The sequence below is a fragment of the Phoca vitulina genome, unplaced genomic scaffold (assembly GCF_004348235.1).
Source record: "Phoca vitulina isolate PV1807 unplaced genomic scaffold, GSC_HSeal_1.0 scaffold29, whole genome shotgun sequence".
Lineage (NCBI taxonomy): Eukaryota > Metazoa > Chordata > Mammalia > Carnivora > Phocidae > Phoca > Phoca vitulina.
Window position 1 is genome coordinate 13,036,799 of NW_022589732.1, and position 26,132 is coordinate 13,062,930.

Consider the following 26,132-nt stretch of genomic DNA (forward strand, 5'->3'; position numbering starts at 1 on the left):
GGCAGATCTGCGGCTCCATTCACAGAAAGCTCTCCTCGGGCTGCCACATTTTTAACTTTTCCGACCTTCTAGAGGAGGAGGGCGGGCTGTGGGGTGGTGTGGGAGGTGTGTCTGGGGAAGACTGTGCAGCCAGGGATGGAAAGAAACTCGAACCTTCCCCCTGCTCTGGATCCGGAGTGGGCTCTAGCTCCCAGCTGGGGAGGAGGGAAGATGCTGAATGTTCTGCTCGCAGCAGGGATGGAGAGAAGGAGCAGGAGCAGGGGGAAGCAGAGGTTCCGAGGGACCCCAGGAGCCTGGCCTGAGCCCCGTACCCTGTGCCTGGAGTCAGCCTTGGAAGAACACTCGTGACCGAAGTGGCTGTCAGCTGGGGCAGGGGTGAGGGCGGCACTGGGGCCGGTCACCCACGGCTGCCGCTGCTGTGGGCTGGGCTGTGCAGGAGGAACAGGTGTCTGCACCCCACCGCAGCCCCCCTGCTCAATGCAGACCCACCGAGGCCAATCACATAATAAACATATATTTATAGATGTACAATTGTAGAATTCTAATTCAAGAAATACAGCTTCTCAGGGGATCCTTTAGGATCTATGTTCTTATTGCACATGGGTCAGCCCACCTGGGGACGTCTACCAAGACCAGACGGTAGGGTGGTGGCGGCGGAGCACCGGGGCCACCACCGGCGGGGCGCTCTTGCCCACGTCCAGTTCTTATCGTCTCTCTGAGCCGGGGTGGCTGCCGCGTCACAGGGTAGGATCTCCTTCAAAAATCAGACCTGACACTTCTTTACCAAGCTTCCTTTCCCAGCAAGAATCTGAAATCGGTGGGGCGGTGGGGGGGTGGGAACTTAAAAAATAAAAAAAGAGCCAAGAGAAACTCTGGGAGGATGGTTATCACCTCCTGGCTGGCATCCTGGGGAAGTAAGGCTTTGGAAGGTGGCAGGCTCCAGGACACACCCACTGCCAGAGGAAAATTTGGGAAAAACGGGGCCTAATTCCAGAAGGCCCAGTATAAACTGTGGGAATAAATAAAACCTCCCTCCCTTCCCCTGGCAGCAACTGCTGTTGTGAGAAAAATCCTCACTTCAAGGTGAGTAGGAAACCCTTCTGGTTCGGGTGCAGCCTTTGTCCAAAGTGCAACAGAAGGCAGGGTGGCAGCACGTCCGTGGATGGTGGAGACAGAGGTGCCCACAGGCCCAGACTTTCTTCAGGAGTCGGCTGCTGCCCCCAGGGTCTTGGGCACCACCTGGCTGACTCTTGGAGGAAGAACCGTCTGGAGTCCTTGGTGCCTGACTTGGGAAAAACCAGCGGCCACAATGCAGAGCCGTGCCCTGGGCATCTATATGGCAAAAACCACTTTGGGACTGGGGGGGAGGCGGCCAGGCAGAACTTGGTCCCCCTCTCTAACCCTGCTCTCTGCGGCAGGGCGGGCAGAGGGCTCCTGGGCCCCAGGCCTAAGAGCCCACCTGAGCTGACCAAAGCTTGTGGTGGGTGGTCTCACACCCACAGGCGGCCTGGGGGGGCCTCCACCATGACTGGATCCTGACAGGGTACCTGGCTCCAGGGGCACTTTCTCCTCTGAAAGCCTGCTCCCCTCCAGCTTCACCGTAACCCTGGCAACCTCTGAGTTCTCTACAGACTTACACTATCATGATTACTGCTGCCATCAAAAGGAGGCTGGGGATGAGGGGAACGTGAAAACCTGCGACCCGACTGCCCTTCAGGCTGTCAGCTATGGCCAATGTTTAGCCTCTGAAGGACCAAGTTACCTTCCCCACACAGGCCTCGTTTCCTAAAACAGGGAAGAAATCAGCTTAACAACTTAACCAAATCCCTGCATAGTTTAAAAAGTAGACTATATATATATATATATATATCTTTATATATGCTATTTACATATAAATAGATATATATATATACACACACACTTATACTTGCTCTATAAATTACATTCTATGGAGAGTTCTCGCTCCTCCTCCTCCTATCCTTGGCCAAGGCCTCTGACTGGCTTCCACGGAGGTGACCGGTGGTGGTTCCCGGGAAGGGGAGGAAGGCAGTTGGGCGCCCCCTCCCCCAGCCCTTTCCACAGCCGTTTGCTCCAAGTTTTACATTCTACTTTCGTTGCCATGGTTTCCGTATCCTAGGAGAGAGCCGAAGTGGAGCCTCTGCCAGCCCCGGGAGGAAGGGAAGCAGCCCCGCGGCAGGTTTTCCTGTCCTAAGAGCTTTCAGCATTTACTGGGTGAGAGAGGGCAGCTGTGCGGCGTTCGGCCTCCAATTCCATTTTAATTTTTTTTTCTTTTTATGTCTTTCCTTAAATATACAGTCCATCACCTTGGCTCAGTGCATGTCACCAAAAATTCTCCAGGGATTTCATGGTCTGGGGAGGAGAGTGGGAACAGTTAGCTCGGCAGTCCCGGGGCCTGGAGCCGCTAGCTCAGCCTACACAAACAAGCCGACCTCCCGGCTGCCATCCTGCCCACCTCGGCCCCAACCGGTCTCCCTCCTGCGCTCCGTCACTCTCCCGGAGGTGCTAGCAGATGGCCGCCAAGCACAGCGTCTGGGGCCGGACCCTTGCCGAGGGGGACACAGGCAGAGGACGGACGGGCAGGTACCGACACAGAGAAGCACCTTCACCGCCTCTGCTACGCTCCTCTGGGCTCCAGTCTGTCCCCTCCGGCAAGTGCTGGGAGCTGAGCCCACTACCCACAGGCAGGGGCAAAGGAGGCGGGAGGCTGCGACCAGTGACTTGCATTTTTTCCGCAGCCCTTCTGTACTAAAGGCTCTGCGTTCGACCCTCAACTCCTGCCCTCCGTTCTCTCCCCCAGACCACAGGCGAGCTGCCCGGGCAGGCCGACTGCCTCCAGGCTGCGGTGCGCGAGCACTTGAGAGCGCGCCTGGGATTCCACCAGAGGGCGAGGGCTCAGGGTACACAGGCCTCTCCGGCTCCCAGCCTGTTGGCTCCCTCCCCGACCCACTGTGGGGCTGCCCATCCACCCTGTTCCATTTCCTCCTGCCTGGAAGGCCAGAGCAAGAGCACGGGATCTCGGCCCACCCATTCTCATGGGTTTCTTCCTGATGTCAGGTGGGGAGTGTGTGTGTGGGGGGCGGGGGTGGGAGGCTTTCTTGGGACCAGAAGTACTTGGTGGCCTAAACAGCAGGGCACAGATAGTAGTCTGTTGTACTTGGGAAGGGCCATGGTGACTTGGGGGCTGGATGCGACCAGGGAAACACACATGGCCCTTAGCAGTGGCCTTCAATTCCCCCTTCTGCCTGGCTCTTGGGCTCCCCACGTTCCCAGGGCCAGGGAGCTGGGCGCGGGGTAGACAGGAGCATGAGAGGCCTGAGCATACCCTAGAGCTGCCCCAGCTCTGCAGGCTGGAGGTCAGGCTGGGGACAAGGAGCCTGTGCCCTAATGAACAGGCTGTTCCCCTCTCGCCCTCCCGCCCTCCTCTGCCTCATGACCAGGACCAGAGCTGCCAAGAGTTGCAGGGCAGAGGAGGCCCTGGCTCATACTTGGACCTCGGCGGCGTGGCTGGCCCAGGACTATCCATGCAGGGAGGCCTGCACCTCTGACAGTCGGTTACAGCTCGGGGTGCCCATCCTCTGTGCTTTGTGGTACATATCTGTGTCACCGAAGTAGCGGGCCCGGTACAGCAAGCCTTCCTCTGCAAAGCAACGGGGCAGAGTTAGGGTGCACCTGGGATCTCCCAAAGGCTACTAGAGCACCTGCCCAGCCTGTGGGGGCGGGAGAAAGGCTGTCACAGGCCCCAGAGCTGGGGCAGAGCTGGCCTCCCTTCAGGAAAGACCCTGGAGAGCAAAGACTATGGTCCCAACTGTGAGAAGGAAAGAAGCGGTCATCCTGGTTCGACCGCGCTGGGGTCCCACAGACTGAGCTGGATGCCTGATCACTCGGTGGCCAGGACACGTGCTCCGGTCTATCTCGACATCCTTACCTCTGGCAGCCAAACTCAGGCTGATGGCCATGATTTACGGGAACCTGGAGGAAATCTCTAGGAAGCCCCTGGCTCCCTGCCCCACGGAACCAGGGCTGGGGTCCCGCTCTTGACCGGGAGGTGGCTGGTACAAGGCCGTGCCTGGTGCTGGGTCCCCAAATCCCCGGTAGGCAGGGTCCTCTCTTCCCTGCTCTCAAGCTCTGGCCCTGCGACACACACACACTCACTCTGCTGCTTCTCCTTCCAGCAGTTGTTCCGGAGGTTGGCGATGTAATCGTCTTCCACGTTCCGTTCAACTGTTTTGAGACTGGAGCCTGTGTACTCCTTAGAGAAGGTGTCTGCCACGTAGTAGACGACATTCAGGTGGTCAGTGACTCGCCTGTGGACATGGCCCACCGACCTGGCCGGAAATACATCAGGCACAAAGTGGGCACCGGCGCCCAGGCCCGGGGCAGCTCTAGAGGACAACAGGGCCCCCCAACAGGAGGGCTTGCTTCCTTCCTAACCAGAGCGGGGACTCGCACAACACGCAAAATGAGGGTCTGAAGGAACGGCACGGTGTCCCTCCCATGCAAGGGGTCCAGACTATGGCCAGCCCTGCTTACCACACTGCTGACCTGGGGCCTGTAGGGAGAAGCCCCTTTTTGAGAGGCCCTAGTCGGCGCAGGAGGGGAGGCTGGGCTCAGCCTCTGATTAGGAGTGTGAGTCGGGCTCCTTGTGCCTCCCATCTCGGCATTCCTCCCCTAAGCCGATTGCTGCCCAGGGCCTGCCTGCCTACCCGGGAACTCCCAGTCTGGAGTTCAGAGGCTTAGGAACAACATGACAGAAGGACTCCAAGGAGCTGTGGCCTTCCAGTTCTCGGTCCTAGAGACCGAGAGGGCTCTGCAGGGTGTGGGAAGAGCCTCGACACACAAACAGAAGACAGTGCTGGGGGGAGGACAGCCCCTACCCTCCCCCTGTTGCCGCTGCAGCTGCAGAGCCAAGGGCTGGCTGGCAACAGGCCTCAGAGAGCCTGCGCCGCCTGGAAGGGCCCAGCAGCCCGACTCTGCCCCCTGCTGGCCGAGAGGAAGGCCGCCAGGCTCCCAGGCAGGGCCAGGCCGCTTTGGGAGCAGAGAGCTCCCACAAATAGAAGCCGAGCACCCACTCTGTAACTATGCATCAGTTGTGGTGCCAGGGGCTGGAAATAAATGAGGGGAGCTGATACCTTAAAAGGCCAAATAACTTGCCCTAGTTCACTACTGGCAGCTGAGACCATATATTCATTCAACAAATACTGTTGAACATTTCTGACAAGTCCGGCATTTTTTAACAAACATTTTGCTTATTTCTTTTAAGGTAATCTCTATACCCAACATAAGGCTTGAACTCAAGACCCCGAGATCAAGAGTTGCACGCTCCACCGAATGAGCCAGCCGGGCGCCCTGAGCCTGGCATTTTATGTGTATTACTCATTTATTTTTCACAAGCAGATAGATGTTGTTATTCCCACTGTACAGATGAGGAAACCAAAGCTCAGACCCTTGTCCAGGGTCACACAGCTGCTTAGTTAATAGAGTAGCTGGGATTCAAAGCCACCTTTGCTCTGTTTGATTCTAGAGCCCCTATTCTTTTCCATGGCCCCAAGGCCCCCAACCAGAACTTAAGAGCAGAGGTTCTCATCTCAAGGTCAGCAGATAAGGGGGGGGGGGGCATGAAGCCTGTGAAAGCACGTGCAAAACTATGTGCATGTGCAGTGTTCGAGGGAAAAGATCTTCAGTTTTCACTCCATTTTCTTAGGGGACCGTGATCCTAAAAGATCAAGAACCTAAGCTCAACAGGGAAAGGGTGTTTTCTGGATTCTAGGCCAGATTTCTGCACTGTGATCAAGGACCCACAGGACGGGAAGGAAGGCCCCTGATGCGGGCTGAGAATCCCAAGTCCCTGTCCGCCCACCACCCCAGCCCCATCCCTAGTTGCAAGTACTCACGGCCTTGGGCTCAGGCTGTACGGCGGGCTGGAGACCATGAGCTGGCTGAGAGCCGACACGAGGATCAGGATGAGGATGGGCATCAGCTGAACAAATACCCCCAGCCCGCCCTGGAGGGAAGAGCCAGTGGTCACCCAAGCTGGACGTGGGTGGGAGCGCGGCGTCAGCCGCAGTCACCACCAGCTTCCCGGCGGCAGGAGGCACGGCTGCCATACAAACAGGCCGTGACACTGCTCTCTCGTCCCCCCCACAGGCCCCCCGAAACACAGAAGCTCCTCCACCTGCCAGTTCCCCTAGATGAAAACAAAACGGCAACTGGTGTGACGCAGAGGAAGAGGGTACCTGCAAGTGTCTGCCTGTCAGAGAGTACCAGAACCACGAGCAACGGCGGCTGCCTGCAGGAGACTGGCAGGCAGGGCACGAGGGAGGTTTTCACTATATACTGACTCCCAAACCGCCAGTTACAAAATTGTAAGTAAAAACACATTTGTTCTACGTGTGATAATTTGTGATTTTAAAAACTCTTCTGTATGTTTAATACACACATACATACAGTTTAAAAAAATGAATAAATAAAAACATAAGGCCACACTGACCGAACAGAGGGGACCCCCTCCGCCTGCCATAATTTTCAATGCTCTGGAATCGTCCACAGTATCTTAATGTTGGTCAGCTAGCTGTTCCTTAACCTGTGGCATTCAAAATGCTTTTGAAGCACTGTCTGGTTATAGTTTTTGTGTACATTTTTTAAGAGTGCTGGAAAGAAGCAAGAGTCAACAACCTTTGTCATCCTTTACAATTCTCTTGTGAAGTTTCACTTCCCATTGCTTGGAAAATGCCACTGTGGCCTTATGAACAAATGGACTGCACAAAGGCCATTCACACTCAGCCCTGTCTGGAGGTGGAGAAGTTTCTGCATGACATTCCCTAAGAGAGGCCATCAAAGCCCCACTCCTCCTGGGCAGCACTGTGGAGTGTGGCTCCCTCTGGTGTCGCTTGCAGAATGGCAAGGGGAGGGGGGCCCAAGATGGCTCCTCAGCTGAGAATGCTGGGGGCACTGCCCTCCCAGAACGGACAACTGGGGATGTCACTCCCCCTTCAGGCCCTGCACCCTGGGTGGGGCCTGGCGCCCTCCCCTGCTCTCCCCGGTGCCTTCCTCACTCACGTCACCCTGGTTCTCCCTGCGGTCCTGCCTTTGCTGGTAGGTATAGCGCATGCGGCCGTTGCTGTAGACGTGGACATTACCTGGAGGTCAGAGGGACTGAGTCAGGGGGCGGGACTGCTGGGAAGGGGGGGCCGGCATCCAGTCTTCCACCACCACCCCCAGGGAGGCCTGCGGGGAGGGTGGGGTACTTACTAGACGGGAAGCCACCACCAAAGAACATGTTGAAGAGGTCCTCGGGGGAGATGTCCGCCTCAAAGCCACGGTGGAAGTCCCCATGCCCATGGCCGTGCCGGGCTGCCTGGCTCTTGTCATCACCGAACTGGTCATACTGCTTCCTTTTCTCTGGGTTACTAAGTACCGCATATGCTGTGCCAATGGCTAGAAAGGAGGTGTAAGTCAGGCTTGAAGACATGGGGCGTGCAGGGGGAGGCTGCCACGGTGGCAGCCAAGAGCTCCCTTCCTTTAGGTACTCAAGTGGTGCTTTAGGAAGTGGGAGTCCCTGGGGCCAGCAGAAGTTTGGCTGTTGGGCACGTGTAGGGAGGGGGGGCAGACAGGAGTAATTCTAAGTGGATCTAGGCAGTCTGGGCAGGCTTTTCTATGCCCCAGGCCCTTTATGGGCCTTATCTTATTTATTCCTACAGCAACTGCCGGGAAGGGCCGAATCACCAGGTGTAGTCAAAACTTCTCCACTGCTGGTAGTGGGGCTTGGCGAGCCCTCTCCTCCCGGGGGGCCAGGTCCCAGCGTCTGTTCCCCGGCCTGGCCCCAAGGCCCCCCCATTAGGGCTCCCTAGGCAGGAAACCTGTGCCTCAAAGGACCCAGCTCCAGGCCCTCCTCAGTCTCTTGCTCCTTCTCCAGAGGTTCACTCTCTCAAAGGAGCGGGTCAAAGCTGCATCTGCAACCTGTAAACCTTGAGAATAAGGAGAATCCTCTCCTCTTGCCATTGCCACGAAGGCATTCGTAATTCCTGCCATTCCTGCTGTCCAGGCTAGGTCTGGCCTCTTCGCGTCTGTCGTGCAGGCTGCAGGCAGAAGTCCGGGCTGGAGTAACAGTAACCACGGCTGCCTTGCCTACCCACTCCTATTCACCTTCTCGCCCTGGGGCTGACGGGGATGATGCCTTCAGACGACCCCCACCCAAGCAGGACCAACCCTAAGCAGCCTGGAATGGAGTAACGAGGCTGGGCCCGGGAACAGCACAGCAGGTCTCAGGGGTCTGCTCTGCCACCTGCTCCGCCGAAGGCCCCCTTCTCGGCGGCGGTCACCGCCTCACGTGAGTGTGTGTGTAGTGCGGGGCTGGCGGTGGCTGCTGGAGACGAGGAGGCCACCAGGCCGCGGACCTGAGGCTACTCTGCCCCTCAGCACAGGGCACCTGTTACCAAGATCCCAAGATGGGGATGTGCATATGGGTGAACCAGGAGGCCTCCCTCCGCCCCTCAATCGCTACACCACCGTGAAGCCACCGGTCCTCTCCTGCCTCAGCTCCCCTCCTGTCACTCCTGGGGAACGTGGAGGAAGGAGAGGCAGGGTCGGTGCCATCGGAGCTCTGACAGACTCTGTAGGCTACAGGTGGCTACTGGGACTTTCTTTCCAGGAAGCACTCCTGAGCCCAGGGGGCTTGGGTCCAAGGCCCGGAAAAGGTGTCTTGGCCTCTTATTCCTTCTCAAGGGCAGGAGATAAAAACACCAAACAGCAGGGAACCAAGGCTCGCTTACCTTTGAAAGCTTCAGTGGCACCAGGTGCGTGGTTCTTGTCTGGGTGGAACTTGAGGGCCAGCTTGCGGTAGGCCTTCTTCAGGTCCTCATCGGAGGCCCCTCTGCTCACCCCCAGGATCTCATAGTAATCTTTACACTGCTTGACCCTGGGGGAAGGGGTAGAGCGGGCCCAGGGCCGTGAGGTGAGGGCGGCGAGGAACAAGCAGTGTGGGCACACAGCTCTGAGCAGGCTCAGGGGGACCAGCAGGGCACGGCTGATAGCAACTCCAGTCAGCTGTCAGACCTCGGGGGCAAGGGAGCCTCAGTAAGCTCCACCTGGGATGGGGAGTCAGGTAGGGCCCAGGGGAAAACACCCAGAATACATCTGGGATTTCTGAGGGGGCAGCTGCTGTGTTTCAGGCCAGGAACCATCTCCCTTTGCTAACAGCACCCTCACCAGAGGCCACCTCAGGACTGTCAGTGTCTGTGCAGGGCCTGCCCAAGCCCTGGAGGGACAACCGTCTCCTGTCTCCATTCTGTGCCACACAGGCTCTGGTCTGAAAGGGTCTTTGTTAGGGGCGGGGGGGAAGCTGGAAGGGGAGCCCGAGCCCCATCTTGATAAACAGAGCCGTGTAAAGAGCCGGGGCTCGCTGGCCGGCTGGCAGCACAGGAAGCCAGCCGCGGGGGAGTCAGCACTTCCAGCCCCCGCCGTGGGTTGTCGTGGCGGGAGGGGACAGCAGAGCCCTGATTCCCACACTGTATTCCAGGGCCTGGTGAGCCGGCCCAGCTGGAGCTCGTCCATCCTCGGGACCCTCCCAGGGCCCACCCAGACCACAGGCAGATGTGAGGTGGAGGACAGGCTGCAGGAAGCCTGCTCTAGATCTGGAAACTTCCCAACAGCACCAGGCTCCAGCCCCTCTACCTTTTCACTGCTGCTACTTGCTCTGTAGTGTAGCCTTTGGTGCTCTCTCCTCCTCCAGCTTCTCCGTTGGCCGAGGGGGCGTCGGCCCCACCTGCTTTCCTGTGGGTCGTGTCTGTGGGTTGGGGAGGGTCACCGGCAGACTGTGGTTTCTGGTTGAGGGACTCGATCAGGGCTGTGCGAGGCAAGCAAAGCATTCAGGGCTCCTGCTCCAGCAAGGCCACGTGCCATAGCGGAGGGGCTGCCTGGTCCTGGGAGAGGCCAGGACCCCACCCGCACCCCGCATCCCACCTACTGCCTTTCCCAGCAAAGCCCCTAGCTCCCTCCCTGACTTGGGCCTGGGCTAGGGCTGGGAGGGGGCGGCGGGCGCTAGTGGGACAGTTGCCTGCAGGGTCCACAGATCCCAGGAGTTGTCAGGGTACGGGTTATTTTACACCTTTTTATTTTTAAAGATTTTCTTTCTTTCTTTTTTTTTTTTAAAGATTTTATTTATTTATTTGACAGAGAGATAGAGAGCACAAGTACGCAGAGAGGCAGGCAGAGGGAGAGGGAGAAGCAGGCTCCCTGCGGAGCAGGACCTGGATCCCAGGATCCCAGGATCCTGGATCCCAGGACCGTGGGATCATGACCTGAGCCGAAGGCAGCCGATTCACCGACTGAGCCACCCAGGCGCCCCTAAAGATTTTCTTTTTAAGTAATCTCTACACCCAACGTGGGGCTCAAAGTCACAACCCCAAGATCAAGAGTTGCATGCTCTACGGACTGAGCCAGCCAGGCACTCCTGGGTATAGGTTAACTTAAAACTCTGCATAAAAACACACCATAAACCCTTCAGGTTTTAAAAATCCCAAAGCAGTGTGCTTATTTATTTATTTTTAAAAAGATTTATTTATTTGAGAAAGAGAGCATGAGAGAGAGCGCATGAGGCAGGGGGAGGGGTAGAGAGAGAGGGAGGGAGAAGCAGGCTCCCCGCTGAGCAGGGAGCCCGACGTGGGGCTCGATCCCAGGACCCCGGGATCATGACATGAGCTGAAGGCAGACGCTTAACCAACTGAGCCACCGAGGTGCCCCCCAAAGTAGTGTGTTTAACAGACTCTGTTGAGATGGGCAAAGTCTCAAAGGGGACCCCACTTAGCAGGACCATCTGTTTCAGCCGGGATTGGTGGGAAAGGCCTCCTGGAGGCTTTTACTTAGCTGTGAAGGGGAATGGAGGCAATGAATTTGCCCCAGAGGGCCAGACACAGTAGGAGACCCAGGATAAAGACAGCCTCTGCTACTTGCTATTCTTCACACGTTTCAAGTGGCTGGCCATGTCAAACATCCGACTTCAGCGTTCAGAGTCTAAGTAGGACATCAGCTGTCACCCTCAGACAGGGTCCCAGTGACTCAAACCCGACTCCGTGGGTCCTGCTACTCAATCAGGAAGAGCCCAAATCTCTGGCCAAAGTTCCCTGTGCCCATTTAGTCCAGGCATGCAACCAGTTCTGGAACCCCCGGTCATGCCTGGGGTACAGTGCCCTGGGAAGCCAGGCACCTGGACTACTGCAGGGACCCAGGACACTGTGCTGAGGAAGGACAGCAGTGCCCCCGGCTGGTCCCCAGTTTCTTTCAAACATGCCAGGAGCCTGCTGGGCTCAACGCACCGTGCTGGGTGTCACGGCACCCTCTCAAGCAACATACCTGCGCCTCACACGAGGGGCCAGGGGCAGGGCTTGCTGGGAGCAGAACCCTGGGACTTGAGTGGGCCACTGTGCCCTGAGCCGCTGCTGTCTGAGGTGGCCTCCCTCAGAAAGGAGCTGTCGGTCAAGCCTGCCTTGCACGGAGGAGGTGGAGCACTCCCGCAGCCAAGCCCAGGAGTGCGCGCCAAGCGCTCACCGCGTGCTAGGCAGGCCCGGATCCGGGGCTCTGCGTGTACTAGTTCACTTAATCTGAACAATGGCCTTCGAGGTCGGTCTCACCACCACCATCCCCATTATAAAAAAGAGCCGTGTGTGTGATCCAGTGGCCCATGGCTGCATAAGCTGGGAGGCAGCACTTAATGCCTGGATGCCCAGTTCCCAGAACCTTGTTCTGAACTATGCTAGCCCGGGCTGCCTGAGTCTGGCATCGGGCATGGGGAACCCCTTCCAGCACAGTCATTCCAAATACAGAAGAGAAGTTAAATTCAGAAAGACCTGGGTTCAAATCTCAGCTCAGTCACGTCCTAGCAGTATGGCCCTGGCCGATAAAAATCTACAATCTGTCTGAACCTCAGTTTCCTAAGGGATCCATGGCTAATGGGGTGTATGAGGATGAAATGAGATAACGTGTAAGCACCTGGCACAGAAACTGACAAGAATGAAAGTTCAAAATGAGTAGCTGCTGATATTATGACACAGGCTGATGAACTGGTTGGCCGGGGAGGGGACCTGAGCAGGTGGGGCCAGGGAGCTCCAGGGCTTAGGAAGGCAAAGTGTCAGCACTCAGCAGGCTTTGGACCCAGCCGGAACCATGAGATTTCAGACTGTCCCAGATGCTGGGTCCATGCCAGGCAAACGAAGAGAACAAAAGATGAAGAGATGCTGATGAAGATGGGACAGAGGGAGGGGCCGGTTTGCTGGGTTTGGAAGGCATTTCAAGAACGTGTTTATTTCAGTTTCTCTGGAAGCCTCAGTGGTCCAGGCTGAGCTAACGAACCCTAAGGACAACACGACAACCATTCAACTGCTACAGATACACAGGAGCATCAGCCAGGAGGTGGATGGACCCGCTCTAGTATTTCTCAGGGAAGACTGTGGAAACTTTTCAGGGTAGTTACATGGAGTCGGCCACTCGAATTTCCTTACATTGCAGAAAGGGAGCCCAAAGGGGAATGGATGTGCTCTGGGCCACACAGAGGCTCCTGCTTGAGTTGGCAAATCAAGATTTCTGGCTGCTGCCAAGTAGGTCTCCCTCCTGGCCTGGACACTGCCTCCACCAGACCTGTGGGATGTGACTGCCTCGCAAATGTCGCAAATGAGTATGACACAGAACGGCCTAACGTGACGATTCTGGAGTCAGACGAGGTTGGGTTCAGACCCTGCCTCTGCCCTCGCAGTAAAGCTGGCAGACATCTAAAGAGACAGGAACCTGGTGGAAGAAACGAGAGCTGCAGTGGGAGAGGTGAGAGCACTTGTATGGCCCAAGCCGCCAGCGGTGGGCCCTCCTCAAAGCCAGACTGGAGGGCGAGGCCGGCTGGGGTCAGGGCTGGCTCTGCCGCTTGCTAGCAAGGTCATCTTGGACAAGTCAATTCAGCTTCTTCATGTAAAACTGTATCTCCCTCGAGGGAGCTGAAAGAGTAGACGAGCAAATGCATATAAAGGACTCAGCACAACACTCAGCAAATATTAAGTGTTCTCTGTTACTGTTCGTTTTATTTCCAGGCTCTCTCTGTGTACCTGTAGTGCTCAGAGCGAGTCGGGAAAGGGAGGCCAGCGTGGGGCAGCAGCCTGGGAGCAGGCCCGGACAGCGCGGCTCCTTTGCTGATGAGCCACGTTAGCGAATCCGCCAGGGAAGGCGTGATCTCTGCCCTCACAGGGCTGCTCGGAGGCGTGAATAAGATCTGGGGAACGGAAGGGCTGAGTGCACAGCAGGGCTCAGGAAGGCTGACTGACCTGCGTGGACAGCCCCACCCTGGACCTCGCCAGTACCTCACCATCTCTCGCTCTGACACTCTGAAAGCAAAATCCCTCCCCCGCTGGCCTTTCCAGTGTGGCCTTCCTGACTTCCCCAGGACCCTCAAGCAGCCCGAGCTGCAAGATCATCCAGGATAACCCTCGCTGTGTGTGCTGGGGAAACTGAGGATGTTCTCATCGGCTCCCGGAAAAATCCGGTACTTTCCACCATTGTTGCAAGCCTCAGGCAGAGGCCATGCCAGGGGGCTGCCAGTTGCTGGACAGAAACTCCCAGACGGGGACTGACCAGCCCCACTAGCCCTGCCCTAGGACTTCCCAGCTTAGGGCCCTGCTACTACTCCACAGTACAAGTGTCCAGCCATTGGCCCCACGTCCTGCAGCAGAGCCTTTTCACTGCGAGGACCCTCAACCCTTCAACGTTGCTCTGCGTTTCCTCTCACCAACCTTTCCCTCTGTCTGTCCTTGCACTTCTCCTAGACCAATCTTCTACCCATGCTCTTGATCCTTCTTGATTTGCCCTTTTCCCGTGAGGCCTGATCGTGTTGCTCACCACCTCCCCGACACTGCACTCCATGGCCACCTGGCTGCTCTCTTTCCTGGGATCGCCTCTTCCTGTTGTTGCTCCGTCTCACTCGGTGGCTTCCCCAGTCTCTCCCGTTTGCTAGGGGCAGATGTGGGCTGTGGTGGTGCCCGCAGCAGCCTCCTCTGTGCGTTCCACACTCTCCCACAGTGACCCCAGCCACGCCTGACTCCAGGGAGCACCTTCAAACCGACAAGACCAGACTTTCAGCTGGAACACGGGGCTCTCTCCTGAGCCCCACGCTGACAGCTCCTCTGGAGCAGCCGCTGGCACCTTGCCCCCTGCCCATCTCTTCCCACCCACCACCCTCAAACTTGCTTTCTCCCCGGGGACACAGGCTTGGATTGTGTGTCCCCGTTTCTCCTCAGCGTACCTCTCTCACACAAGGCGTGGTGCCGCCTCTCCAATGACCTTATCCTCATCTGGGGAATGCCTTATCTCAGGCGCTCAGAGCTCCTGACCTACTCACTGCAGTGAATGGGCTCCCAATTGGTTTCTGACTCTCTCTCTCTCTTCCCTCTCATTAACCCTTCATGCTGTTCTCTTTTAAGAAGAGTACCGTTATCTTACTCCTGCTACCAGAATTTTCAATGGTCTTTTCACCAACTACAGAATAAAGTGAATATCCTGGTCTGGCAGGAAAGGATTTCCACAATCTGGCCCCATCCTACTTTCCAGCCTTAATCCTCTCTATACTCAAATTACTACCTCCACAGCTGCCAAATCTTGCTACACCCAATCCTCTCCCCCAAACCTCACACCTTCCAGCCTCCATGTCTTCCCCAGGATGTCCTTCTCCAAGTCTGTTCCCTTCCTCCAAAGTGCAATTCAAATGCTGCCTCTGTCTTCCTCCCTGAAGCTTTCCCTCACTGTGATCTACCACTATTTTCCATCACCTGTGTTCTACCATTATTTTTAAGTCTCACTAGACTGCTGGGAGTTCCGAGTTCAGTGCTCCATCCCCAGCACTCCGCTCCAGCTCACCAGACTATGAACCCACGGAGGGAAGGGACTGGATCTTTCATGTCTATCCTTCAGTCCTTGGTATCTAACAGTGTGCTGAATTTTTTCTTTAACCACAGTATTATTTTTTCTGTAACTTTGTCTCCTTCGCTAGATTATAAGCTGCTTGAGGTGAAGGATCATGTCTTACAGATCCTGCCATATATGCACTTAGCACCAAGCAGAGGACTTTGCAAATAAACAAAAAAAGTCTTAGCATTGAACGAGCACCTGGAATGAGCTCAAACCTCAAACAGCAAGTGTAAACAACTACCCAATATTTTTTTTAACCAAGACTTCTTCATCCCAGGCCTACATTAACCCCAGGTCCTTGTCGGTTCAGCACAGGGCTGCAGATGGTTTAAGGTGAAGTTTACAGAGAGGCATGAGGCATACAGTCTCTCCACAATAGCGGGAATATGACAATCATGCAGGTGACTATTCTGCCTGAGCAAATTCCATTTCTTGAGCCCCGGGAAGGACACCAGTCCAAGCCCCCGAAATGGCCCAGGAGGCTGCTGACAGGAAGACCCCAAAGGCCATGTTGTTACCATCCTTTCTTGGCTGCCTGCTCTTGAGTCCCCAAAAGCATTAGAATCAAACAGGATTCTGAGACTGGCAGGCCCCCATCCCACCATGCTCCTCTCTTAGAGTGTGATTTATTTCTCTAGGGAAACTCCTTGAGCAGGTTAACTCAGGAGTCCTGGCAAATACAGACTGAAACCCTTTCCGAGAGAAGGCAAAGAGGCCAAAGATCAACCTGTAGTCAGGAGGAAAACTGGACCGTTCCAGGTGGCCTCTTCCGCTGGTGGTCACCCTTCTCAATTCCAAATGTGGGTAAAGAAGGTTAGGAGGCTGACTGCTCTTTCATTTCATTCCTCTACTAAACATTTATAGAGTCACAGAACTTTCCAATTTCTAGCTGTGTAATCTTGGGCAAGTCCCTTGCCTCTGAGATATTTCCTCATCGATAGAACAAAGATAATGATCTTTGCTCTGCCTCCCCGATACGGCAGGCTCAAGTGAGAAAATGCATTTGAAAGAGCTTGCTTTCTTCCTTTTTTTTTTTTAAAGATTTATTTTATTATTATTATTTTTAAGTCATCTCTACATCCAACTTGGGGCTTGAACTTACAATCCAGAGATCAAGAGTTGTGTGCTCTGTGGACTGGTCCAGCCAGGCACCCCTGGAAGGAGCGTTCTAAAAGGAGAAGCCCTATGGTATTACTGTTACTCACATTATCTGCACCAACCCTCTAATTTTCCAGCTAAGAAAACCCAAGCTCATAAAGATTGCATGGTGTAGCAGTCAGGGTAAGAACTCAGGTCTTCTGACTGGGAGTACCTGTTACACACCAGATGGTTTACTGCATCATAACTGATAGCATGATCCCTGTATCTTTAATGGTCTCTCTCTCTCTTTTTAAAGATTTTATTTATTTATTTGAGAGACAGAGAGAGCACGAGCAGGGGAGGGGGAGTAGAGGGAGTGGGGGAAGCAGACTCCCCGCTGAGCAAGGAGTCTCATGCAGGGCTCAACTGCAAGACCCTGAGATCATGACTTGAGCCAAAGGCAGACGCTTAACCGACTGAGCCACCCTGGTGCCCCTCTGGACTACCTCTTTCTCCCTTCCAGCTTGTATTAAGAAAAACTTCTCTTAAGTCTTAGCTTAAAGAAAAAGACGGTTCCTGGATAGAGTGAAATGCTGAGTGGTTGAGACAACCTCGCTAATCCCTCCCTGGCTTGGAAGCCCCAGCCCCGGGACACTTAGCAGCCTTGTGCTGTCCAGCCGTCCATACGGGGGTCACTGAGGGACTCTTGTGGGCAAGGGTGGGAGAGGTGCCTGCGGCCAGCGTCTCCGACAAGCCCCGAATCTCACAGGCGGGTGAAGAGCCTCCAGGAGGAAGTGAGGGGCCCGCCTCAGGGCAGCGGGTGCAAGGCGGCGGTGTGGAGCGGGGGGTGGGGGGGGGAAGGCAGGCTCTACTTTCGGACCGAGGGTGTTCCCTGGCCCTCGCCCGGAGACGTGCTAGGGAGTGAAGATATGAAGACATCCTTCCAGGCCGTGCGAAGGTCAGAAGTCCTCCTTCCCTCCCCAAAACCCATTCTCTCCGTCACAGGAGTTAATGTTTATTTTCCTAAACTATAATAGTTCCCAGGCCGGCAACCGGCCCTGGGCCACCGAATGGCCCCTTGGGAAAAGTAGTTCAATTTCGCTTCCAGGTAAGTTCCCTTCCCCTCACCCGCCAGCGCCTCTCATCCTCGGTAACTCCAAATCTCAGAGGGTTCCACAAGCACCCAAAAAGTTGAAGTCGCGGCCGCCCCTGTCATCAGGTGTCCAGCGTCCCGGAGAGGCGTGAGAGCGAAAGACTACACCTCCCAGCGGCCACCGCGCGTCTCAGTGCGCAGGCGTAGCCGCGCCTCGCTACCCCTCCCCCTCCTCCAACTGCTCCCCTCGGTCCGTTCCCGTATTCGCCCCATCAGTTCTAATGTCCCCTCTCTCTCTCCAGCACTTCACACTCACCGCGAACTCGCGGCGTCGGATACAGCCGCTGCGCCTTCTCCAGGAAGCGGAGCGCCCGGTCAGGCTGGTTGCTCTGGATGGCCTTGAGGGCGATGCTAATACAGCGCTCGGCTTCATCCTTGTTGGATTCCATGGCGGAACCAGAGCGCTGAACCAGGGAGGGGGAGGCCGGGCGAGCGGAGGGCTGCGCCAGCTGCCGGCACGTCGCGGGGCAGGCGGGCGCAGGATGATGACATAAACCCATCGCCCCTCCTTTTCCGAGATTTGAGCGAGGGCGGAAGTGCTACCGTATGTCTTCTAAGAGGGGGACAGCTAGGAGCGGTATTAACGAGGGTGCATGCCCAAGATTCCTGGATCCTAGAGGGTCAATTCGGAGGTCTTAAAGTTGAATATGCTTGCACGTTCTTGGTAGTAACCCTGTGAGTTTGAGACGAAGGTCACTTATTTATTCGTTCCAGAGATATTTGCGAGGCTGGGTGTACAATGGTGAACAAAACAAAGCCCCGGCCCTCATAGAACTTACATTCTAGTGTGTGTAGGGAGGTAGGAGGGAGACAGAAATATTCAGATAGTGACAAATGCTATGAAGAAAATAAAGAAAAAAAGGGAATAGAGAGTGGGAGGTGCTATTTTAAATAGGCTGATAAGAAAAATCTCTCAGAAGCTGGCATTTTAACGGAAATCTGAATTCAGGAGAAAGAGCAGGTATTCCAGGTAAGACTCTGGCGGGAAGGATGGTCCACCCAGGCAGAAGGAAGAGCTCGCAGAGGCTCTGACACGGGAATTTTCTTGCTGAATTATTACAGGATCAGCGAGGAGCATGTAGGATTACACTATGCAGTGGAATCGGTTCTATCAGGCTTTCTTTCAAGCCTACCACTCCAGTGAAAGCGGTCTTGTCAAGCTTACCCACATTGCCAACTCCATTGGTCATTTCTCAGTCCTTCTACTGGACTTTCCAGCAGGATTTGGTAAGAGGCTACTACTTTAATCCAGGTGGGAATTAATGGTAACTCGGAGCAGGGTAATGGTGGAGGTGGTGGGAAGTAGTCAAATTCTAGATATATTTTGAAGGCACAAATCGAGTTTGCCGATGGATTGGATGTGGGATGTGAGAAAGAGGGGAGTTGAGAATGATTTCAGGGTTTTGGCCTGGTTAGTGGAGGAACAAAGGCTGCCTTTACTGAAACTGGAGAAACTGGGAGAAGACAGAGAGGAGCAGTTTGGTAGAGGGGATATTAGATGTTTGACTGAGAGTGTGTTACGTTTGTGATGCCTTTTAGAATCAAGTGGCGATTTCAAGTAGGAAGCTGTGTATATGTAGGGTTTAGGGAAGAATATGGGGATGGAAATACAACTTTGGAAAATATCAAATGGTATTTAAAGCTATGGGACTAGATAGACAAAGGAATGTAAATAGTATTTACAGCTCTGGCCCTGAATGCACCGAGGAATTGAGTGTAGACAGGGAAAGAGTCAAAGTCTGATTACTGAGTCCTGCAGCGCCCCCGTATTTACAGGTCTGGGAGAGGAGGAGAGGCCAGGAAAGGAGAATGAAGAACCCGCTGTGAGTAAGAAAATGAGTTCTCTCAGAGGTCAAGTGAAGCAAATGTTTCAGGAGGGAGGGCGGGGTCCAGCTTTGGCAAACCCTGTGGGGAGGCCAAGCAATGGATAAATACATCCACTGAGAACCCGTGGATGTGACCATGTGGCGGTCAGTGGTGACCGTGACAAGGTTGCTCTCAGTGGATGGTAAGGGTGAAAACCTGATAGGAATGAATTCAAGAGACTGAGGGTGAGGAAGAAATGGATTGGTGGTGGAGAGGAACATGGAGAAGTTTTTTTGTTTTTTGTTTTGTTTTAATCCTGTGGTAGGAATCATTTAATTGGGCAAAAAATGTCGGTAATGCAGGAGAGAGAGGAGACAATTGCAGGAGTCGATGGGGGGTCTGGGGCACAAGTGAAGTCATGGCCTTAGATAGCTGTGTGGACGACTCACTGATTTTCAGCAGGGAAGGCAGTGGGGCTAGGTACACGCGGGGCAGCCGGTAAATTTGGAAGTGGGAACATAAGTTCTTTTCAAATAGGATTTATTTTCTCTGTGTAATAAGAAGCAGGGCATCCTTGGCTCCACGTGCTCACTCCTTGGAAATCTCTTCACATCCAGCTTTCCTTCCCATCCCCACAGTTCCCTTCCTAAAGCAAACACTTACAACTGCCAGCTGGCGGGTGAGAGACTAGCCCGGTGGCGAAGAGATCAGCCCCTCCTTGGGAAGACAGCCCTACACTTGAAGAAAGGGTTTCCACAGATTGACGGGTCCTTAACAGATGTTAATGGATAAATACTAGGACACCTTTCAGGTAGCCTTCGTGAGGTGTGTTGCCCTCGGACTGCCATGCCCACCTTGCCCTCTTCTGCTAAGTATCACGAAGTCTCCTCTTCCATTTTCTGAGTATCCTGAGGCCCCTCTTCCCTGACTCAACACAGGTCCTTCACTTTGTGAAGAGGGCACTTGTGTAAAAGAAGGCCTGCAATTTCATTGTGTTAGGAATTGGGCTGTGATTGCCCAGCTACTGGCTGGTGAGTCCTCTCCTTTCCGGCAACACATATAAATGACAAAATCTAGGGCACCCGGGTGGCTCAGTCGTTAAGCGTCTGCCTTCGGCTCAGGTCGTGATCTCAGTGTCCTGGGATTGAGCCCCGCATCGGGCTCCCTGCTCGGCGGGAAGCCTGCTTCTCCCTCTCCCACTCCCCCTGCTTGTGTTCCCTCTCTCGCTGTGTCTCTCTCTGTCAAATAAATAAATAAAATCTTAATAAATAAATAAATGACAAAATCTTATTTAAATTTTGAGTCTGTAGTCAGTAATTTGGCCTGGGTGGCAGGGTCTGGAGCAGTAAGGCTCTGGGGAGACAGGCTGAGCATGTGTATGTAGTAGGACTTATTTATGCCGTATTTTCTGCATCCCTCTCCTTCCTTCCTCTCTGCAGCTGAGCTGGGTCTCAGAATTGTTTCAATCAGACTTTGTTGTTTCAGAAGGGATTATAAACTGCACCTAAATGCTGGTCTAACCAGCCTCCATGTTATCGCTCCTTACTTTTCTTATAGATCTCAAATTGGGTGTATTGTTTTTTGTCTTGAGGCAATTTTACTTTCTTTTTTTTTTTAATATTTTATTTATTTATTTGACAGAGAGAGAGACAGAGCACAAGCAGGGGATGCAGCAGGCAGAGGGAGAAGCAGGCTTCCTGCTGAGCAGGGAGCCTGATGCGGGACTCGATCCCAGGACCCTGGGATCATGCCCTGAGCCGAATGCAGTTGCTTAACCAACTGAGCCACCCAGGTGCCCCTCCTTGATAGTTCTTGAAATCGAGATATCATGATTTTGATCTAAGGGAAAAGTTGGAAATGTCTCTTCTGACTAGCTGGGATCCTGGTATTTGTGGGAGGATAAGGCTCAAAAAGAGTGGGGGGGAAAAAGTCCTTAATTGCCTCCACAGATACTCAGGAGAAGTCACCGGGGAAATCAATCTCGAAATGAATCTCAGCATCTCCTCATTTTGCTTCTAGAGCTGACACCATCCTTGTATTAGATGACCACCAGCCTCCATATTTCTCTCCTCTGGGGACACCGAGAATTCACAGTCTGACCTTACCAGGCTGTAATCTCCTATCGTCCCCTCCCCATCTCTACTAAGACAGTTCACCCCAATCCTATCTATCTGCCTGTCCTCCTAAATTATCTTTCCCATCTGGCCAAGCTAACTTGCTCTTCCGGGCTCAGCTTCAGCTCCATCTCTGTGAAGAGGTAGAATTAATTTAATAGGCAGATGTCTATACAGAAAGCCAGGCACTGCAGAACTCGAGGGATTCAGAATGCACCATGACTAAAGGACCGCACTTGACCTCGGGGAGCTCACATTCTAGTAGGAGAGCTTGATATTAACGAGAGCACAGTGTGGCAAGTACAACAGTGGGATTGTGTGTAAGCTCCAGACGAGGCTCAGAAGTTGTGTGTGTAGGATTCGAGATGACAGCTGAGACAAGATCTGAGGCTGAGAAGGGGCCTCCTCCTCCGTGAGCCTGGCCGATCCATGGACAGTCACGTTCAGTGCCCCCCACAGTTGGCACACCGGTCTCCAGGTTAACCAAGATGCACATCTTGCCCTCATGTTCCCCATGGCCTGAGCACAGGGCCTGATACCTAATATGGGCTCAAAGAAATGAATAGAGTAAATAAATCCTAGAGACAGGTTTTTCTCTCTCTAAACGCTTTATTCAGAGTTTCCCTGAACTATCGAGGAGGATAAATTCCTGCCTAAAGCTTCAGGAGGCGTTGCCAAGTCAGCAGAGTAGCCCCCACTCCCTGTCCTTTGCTCTTTTGTTCCCTGGCTCCCCAGTGTCCCTTGCTGCCTCCAAATGTGACCCACCAGTCCCTTCTTTTCAGAGAGCTCCAGGCTCCAAAATCTTTCCCTGAGAAACTACTCTTATTGATTAAACCATGGTATACAATGGAATACTATGCAGATGTGAGAATGGCTGGGAGGCTCTCTAGCGTGTGCCTTTTTTTAAGATTTTATTTATTTATTAAATTATTTAATTTATTTATTTATGAGAGAGAGAAAGAAAGCGGGGGGGGGGAGCGGAGGAGGGAAGAACAGAGGGAGAGGGACAAGCAGACTCAGTGCTGAGCTTGGAGCCTGAGGCATGGCTCGATCCCACAACTCTGAGACCATGACCCAAGCCGAAACCGAGTGGGACGCTCAACTGACTGAGCCTCCCAGGCGCCCCTGTATGCCTTTTAATGTTAGGGTTGATTTTGGAACCATGTGAATGTTCACCTATGGAAAAAGAAAGAAGAAAGCCTAAACCTCACACCGAAGATGGTGAAAATTCACCTGTGTGTGAATGACTGCTAGGTGATTGAATATTCAATTTGAGTTTCAACAAATTATTTGTTGAATGAATGCGTAAATATTTCCCCATAGCATCTTTGGATCTCCACTGTAGTCCTTTGCCCTCTCACTTCTCCGTAGAGAAAAAGGAGGTCTTGACACCTAGGCAGGGCTAGAGGCTGGAAGGATGGCACAGGGCAGCAAACCTGTCTCCTCATAGATAACCCACCAAGCACAGGTTCTTTGATTCAAAGTCCTTTCACTTCAGTGGTCTTTACTCCGACTTTCCCTTGGGGAAGAGATGGAGCTGGTGTTAGTATTTTACAATTGGGAAGCCGATTCACACTTTATGTGTTTGTGATTAGTTGGCCTTGAACCTGGGAGAACCTAGGTTTTTAGGAGATTCCTACTCCATATCTCTACCCTAGATCCCTTTCCTGGGTCCAGATTCTTTTTTTTTTTTTTTTTATGTTAATGTTTCATATATTCTTTTTTTTTTTAAAGATTTATTTGACAGCGAGCAAGAGCGAGCAAGCACGAGTGGGGGGAGGGGCAGAGGGCAAGAATCTTCAAGTAGACTCCCAGCTGAGTGCGGACCCGATGCAACTCCCACCTCTGCAGCCATTGCCCTAATCCAGGCTCCCAGCATCTGCAACCTGGATCCCACTCCAATCCATCTGTGGCATTGCAGGCGAAGGCATCGTTCCAAAATGCAAAGCTCATTACATCATCTTCCGGCTTAAAATCTTTCAGTGGCTCCTAATTATAATTAAGATAAAGTCCCAACTCCTTATTGGGGCTTACAGGGTCCTATAGGATCTGGTTCTATTTTTTTTTTTCTCTCATAAAGCCATCTGGGTTTGATATTTTTTGTTAAAAGTAGGTTTTAAACTACTGATTCACTTTATTATATAGTCTATTCGGATTTTATTTTATTTTATATTTTTTTATTTTTATTTTTTAAAGATTTTATTTATTTATTTGAGAGAGAAAGAATGAGACAGAGAGAGCATGAGAGGGAGGAGGGTCAGAGGGAGAAGCAGACTCCCTGCCGAGCGGGGAGCCCGATGCGGGGCTCAATCCCAGGACTCCAGAATCATGACCTGAGCTGAAGGCAGTCGCTTAACCAACTGAGCCACCCAGGCGCCCCTCTATTCGGATTTTAAATTTTTTCTTGTGTTATATTTTCTAGGAAACTATCCATTTCAAATTTATTGGCATAAAGTTGTTCCCAATATTATTTTTAAACTTCTGTAGTTTCTAGTTATATACATTTTAAATTTTGGTCTTTTTATTTTTTGGGGTTATGATCTTTTTTCCACCTTCTTTTTTTTTAACTTTTGAACTTTAAAAATTTATTTTTATTTATTAAAAGATTTTATTTATTTTTTTGACAGACGTAGAGAGCGAGAGAGAGAACAAGTAGGGGGAGCAGCAGAGGGAGAGGGAGAAGCAGGTTCTCCACTGAGCAGGGAGCCCAAAGTAGAGTTCGATCCCAGGACCTGGGGATCATAACCTGAGCCGAAGGCAGACACTTAACCAACTGAGCCACCCAGGTACCCTTTCTTCCAACTTCTTGAGGCAGATGTTTAGCTTATTGTCAGCCCATTAAGTTAAGAAGTTAAGAAGTTTTGAGTTTCCCTTTAGCTACATCTCACAAGTCTTAATATTTAGTATTTTCATTATCATATTCAGTTCTAAGCATTTTAAAATTTCCATCATGGGGTGCCTGGGTGGCTCAGTCAGTTGGGTATCTCCTTTCTGCTCAGGCTGTGATCCCGGGGTCCTGGAGTCCTGGAGTCCCGGGATTGAGCCCCAAGTTGGGCTCCCTGCTCAGCTTCTCCCTCCTCTGCTTCTCCCTCTCCTTCTGCCCCTCTCCCTGCTCTTGCTCGCTCTCTCTCAAATAAATAAAATAAAAAAAAATAAAAGAAATAAAATTTCCATCATGATTTTTTCTATAACCTATGTATGTTCTAAAATCCTCAAATGCATTTTTAATCTTTTTTTTTTTTGGTGAAGATTGCCATATTAATTAATTAATTCTTTGGTCACAAAATCACTCCCCAATCTGTGCTGGATACTCCTTAGAACTTCAGTTGCCAGAAACATGCTTTTTGGCTTTTGGACCTTTGCAAGCGCGGCAGCCTCTGCCTGGCCCCCCTCCCCCATCTTTAGCTCCTCCTCAACTCACAGACCTTAGTGTTTGTTTTGTTCTAACTTAAAAATAAATCACTTCCTTTGCAAGCGTGCCTTGAGCTCCCAAATCTGGACTGGGTGGCCCTTTTGCTTTACTAAGTGCTCTCATACCAGTGTGTACTTAACCTTATTGTTTCCTTTCTCTGGAACACAAACTCCTTGAAGACCTTGCTCAGTGCCTGGCACATAGCAGGTGAGCAGTAATTACTGAGTTGTGGAATGAACAGAGCAACTCATACCCTCTCATTTGCTGGTAAAAATTCCCATTCTGGAGCCACAGGGAACAATCCACAAGCATTGCTCCTTTCCTCTTCTCAATTATAATCCTGTCCATACTGTCTCTCTTCATCGTTATGGTCCATCTCTGGCTGTTCATCCCACCCCACACCATGCCGCCCAGGTCCCTGGGCCGCCGAGTCTCAGGAGCAGGGCTGGGGCGAGGCTGGATTCAGGCAGCCTCCCCTTACCTGCTCCAGACCAGATTCCCTGCGCTGAGCCTTCTTGCCAGCAGGTGGCGCTCGAAGCCTGAAAGCTGAGCTCGTGCCTGTGGTCCCTCCTTCCTTTTCTAAGCTTCTCGGGGCATACAGCCTGGCTTGGGCTGTGCTAAGGCTTGGGGAGGATGCTCCAGCTGGGGGACCTGGCTCCTGGCTCCTATCCTGCTGTCCCTTCTTTCCTGTCTGGTCGCAGCTGTGGCCTGGACTTCTCCTTTCTTAGACTCCAATTCAGTCCAAGTGCATATGCTTCAACCAGAGCTAAAATTAGGTGGGGCACTAAAAGCTATTAATATGATGATTTTTGGGTCGCCTGAGTGGCTCAGTCGTTAAGCATCTGCCTTCGGCTCTCAGGTCATGATCCCGGGGTCCTGGGTTCGAGCCCTGCATCCGGCTCCCTGCTCTGCAGGAAGCCTGCTTCTCCCTCTCCCACTCCCCCTGCTTGTGTTCCCTCTCTCGCTGTCTCTCTAAGAAAGAAAGAAAGAAAGAAAAAAAATGATTTTTGAAGAGCATGCATGTCCTTAAACCCATTTTCCTTAGTAACTCTCTCTCCATATTCTCTCTGCTTATGCTTGTGGATGATGCTGAGCCCAGGGTCACAAGGAAGCCCACCAGCCTGGGTCCCCTCTGAGTTTCTTTCCCTCCCTGAAGCCTAAGCACTAGAACTGGAGAATTCTTTGTTGTTTTTTTTTTTAAAGAAATAAAAAACAGCAGCAAACATAAAGAATGGCTGTGGGTATGTGGGAGCAATTTATTGAAGCATTGCTAATATCACTTGTACATTGTCCAAGAGTTATTTTAAAATTAGCTTTTGGTGGTGGACTGTTTCTTTGACCACATCACTGCTCTGGCTCTGAACTTTGGGGGTGACGATCTCACAAACATTACATCGATTACAGCGGAGCCACCCAGGTGCCCCCAGGTGGGTTTTTAAAGGAGGGGACTGCTGGAGTGGCGGCTTGAAGGAAGAGGGGCGGATTATTCTATCTAGGTAAAAGAAACAATTTGAATAAAAAGAGAAGCACAGGGCGCCTGGGTGGCTCAGTCGTTAAGCGTCTGCCTTCGGCTCAGGTCATGATCCCAGGGTCCTGGAATCGAGCCCCACAT

The 26,132-nt window shown here is 52.8% G+C and overlaps 1 protein-coding gene across 3 annotated transcripts; it reads right to left on the bottom strand.

Moving 5' to 3' along the window:
- Positions 1-498: 498 nt before the first annotated feature.
- Positions 499-17,768, bottom strand: DNAJB12 (DnaJ heat shock protein family (Hsp40) member B12). Of its 3 annotated transcripts, none has more exons than XM_032423969.1 (9): positions 17,445-17,768; positions 9,691-9,862; positions 8,790-8,935; positions 7,270-7,455; positions 7,078-7,157; positions 5,913-6,022; positions 4,174-4,346; positions 3,561-3,658; positions 499-2,370 (listed from the first exon to the last, which is right to left on the bottom strand). In XM_032423969.1, exons 1-9 carry the CDS (start codon positions 17,686-17,688, stop codon positions 2,341-2,343), a joined length of 1,239 nt encoding a protein of 412 aa, XP_032279860.1. In that variant the 5' UTR covers positions 17,689-17,768; the 3' UTR covers positions 499-2,340. The 3 variants fall into 3 exon arrangements, with proteins under 3 accessions (XP_032279860.1, XP_032279861.1, XP_032279862.1); XM_032423970.1 differs by having other exon boundaries at positions 3,507-3,658; XM_032423971.1 differs by having other exon boundaries at positions 2,299-2,370; positions 3,513-3,658.
- Between the last annotated feature and the right edge of the window lie 8,364 nt (positions 17,769-26,132).

Excerpts from the sequence above, each read along its gene's own strand:
- DNAJB12 (XM_032423969.1), bottom strand. The coding sequence starts at position 17,688 with ATGGGTTTATGTCATCATCCTGCGCCCGCCTGCCCCGCGACGTGCCGG. Across the intron at positions 7,158-7,269 it reads TGGTGGTGGCTTCCCGTCTA|GTAATGTCCACGTCTACAGC; the intron begins GTAAGTACCCCA and ends TCTGACCTCCAG. Across the intron at positions 3,659-4,173 it reads CTGGAAGGAGAAGCAGCAGA|AGGAAGGCTTGCTGTACCGG; the intron begins GTGAGTGTGTGT and ends GTTGCTTTGCAG.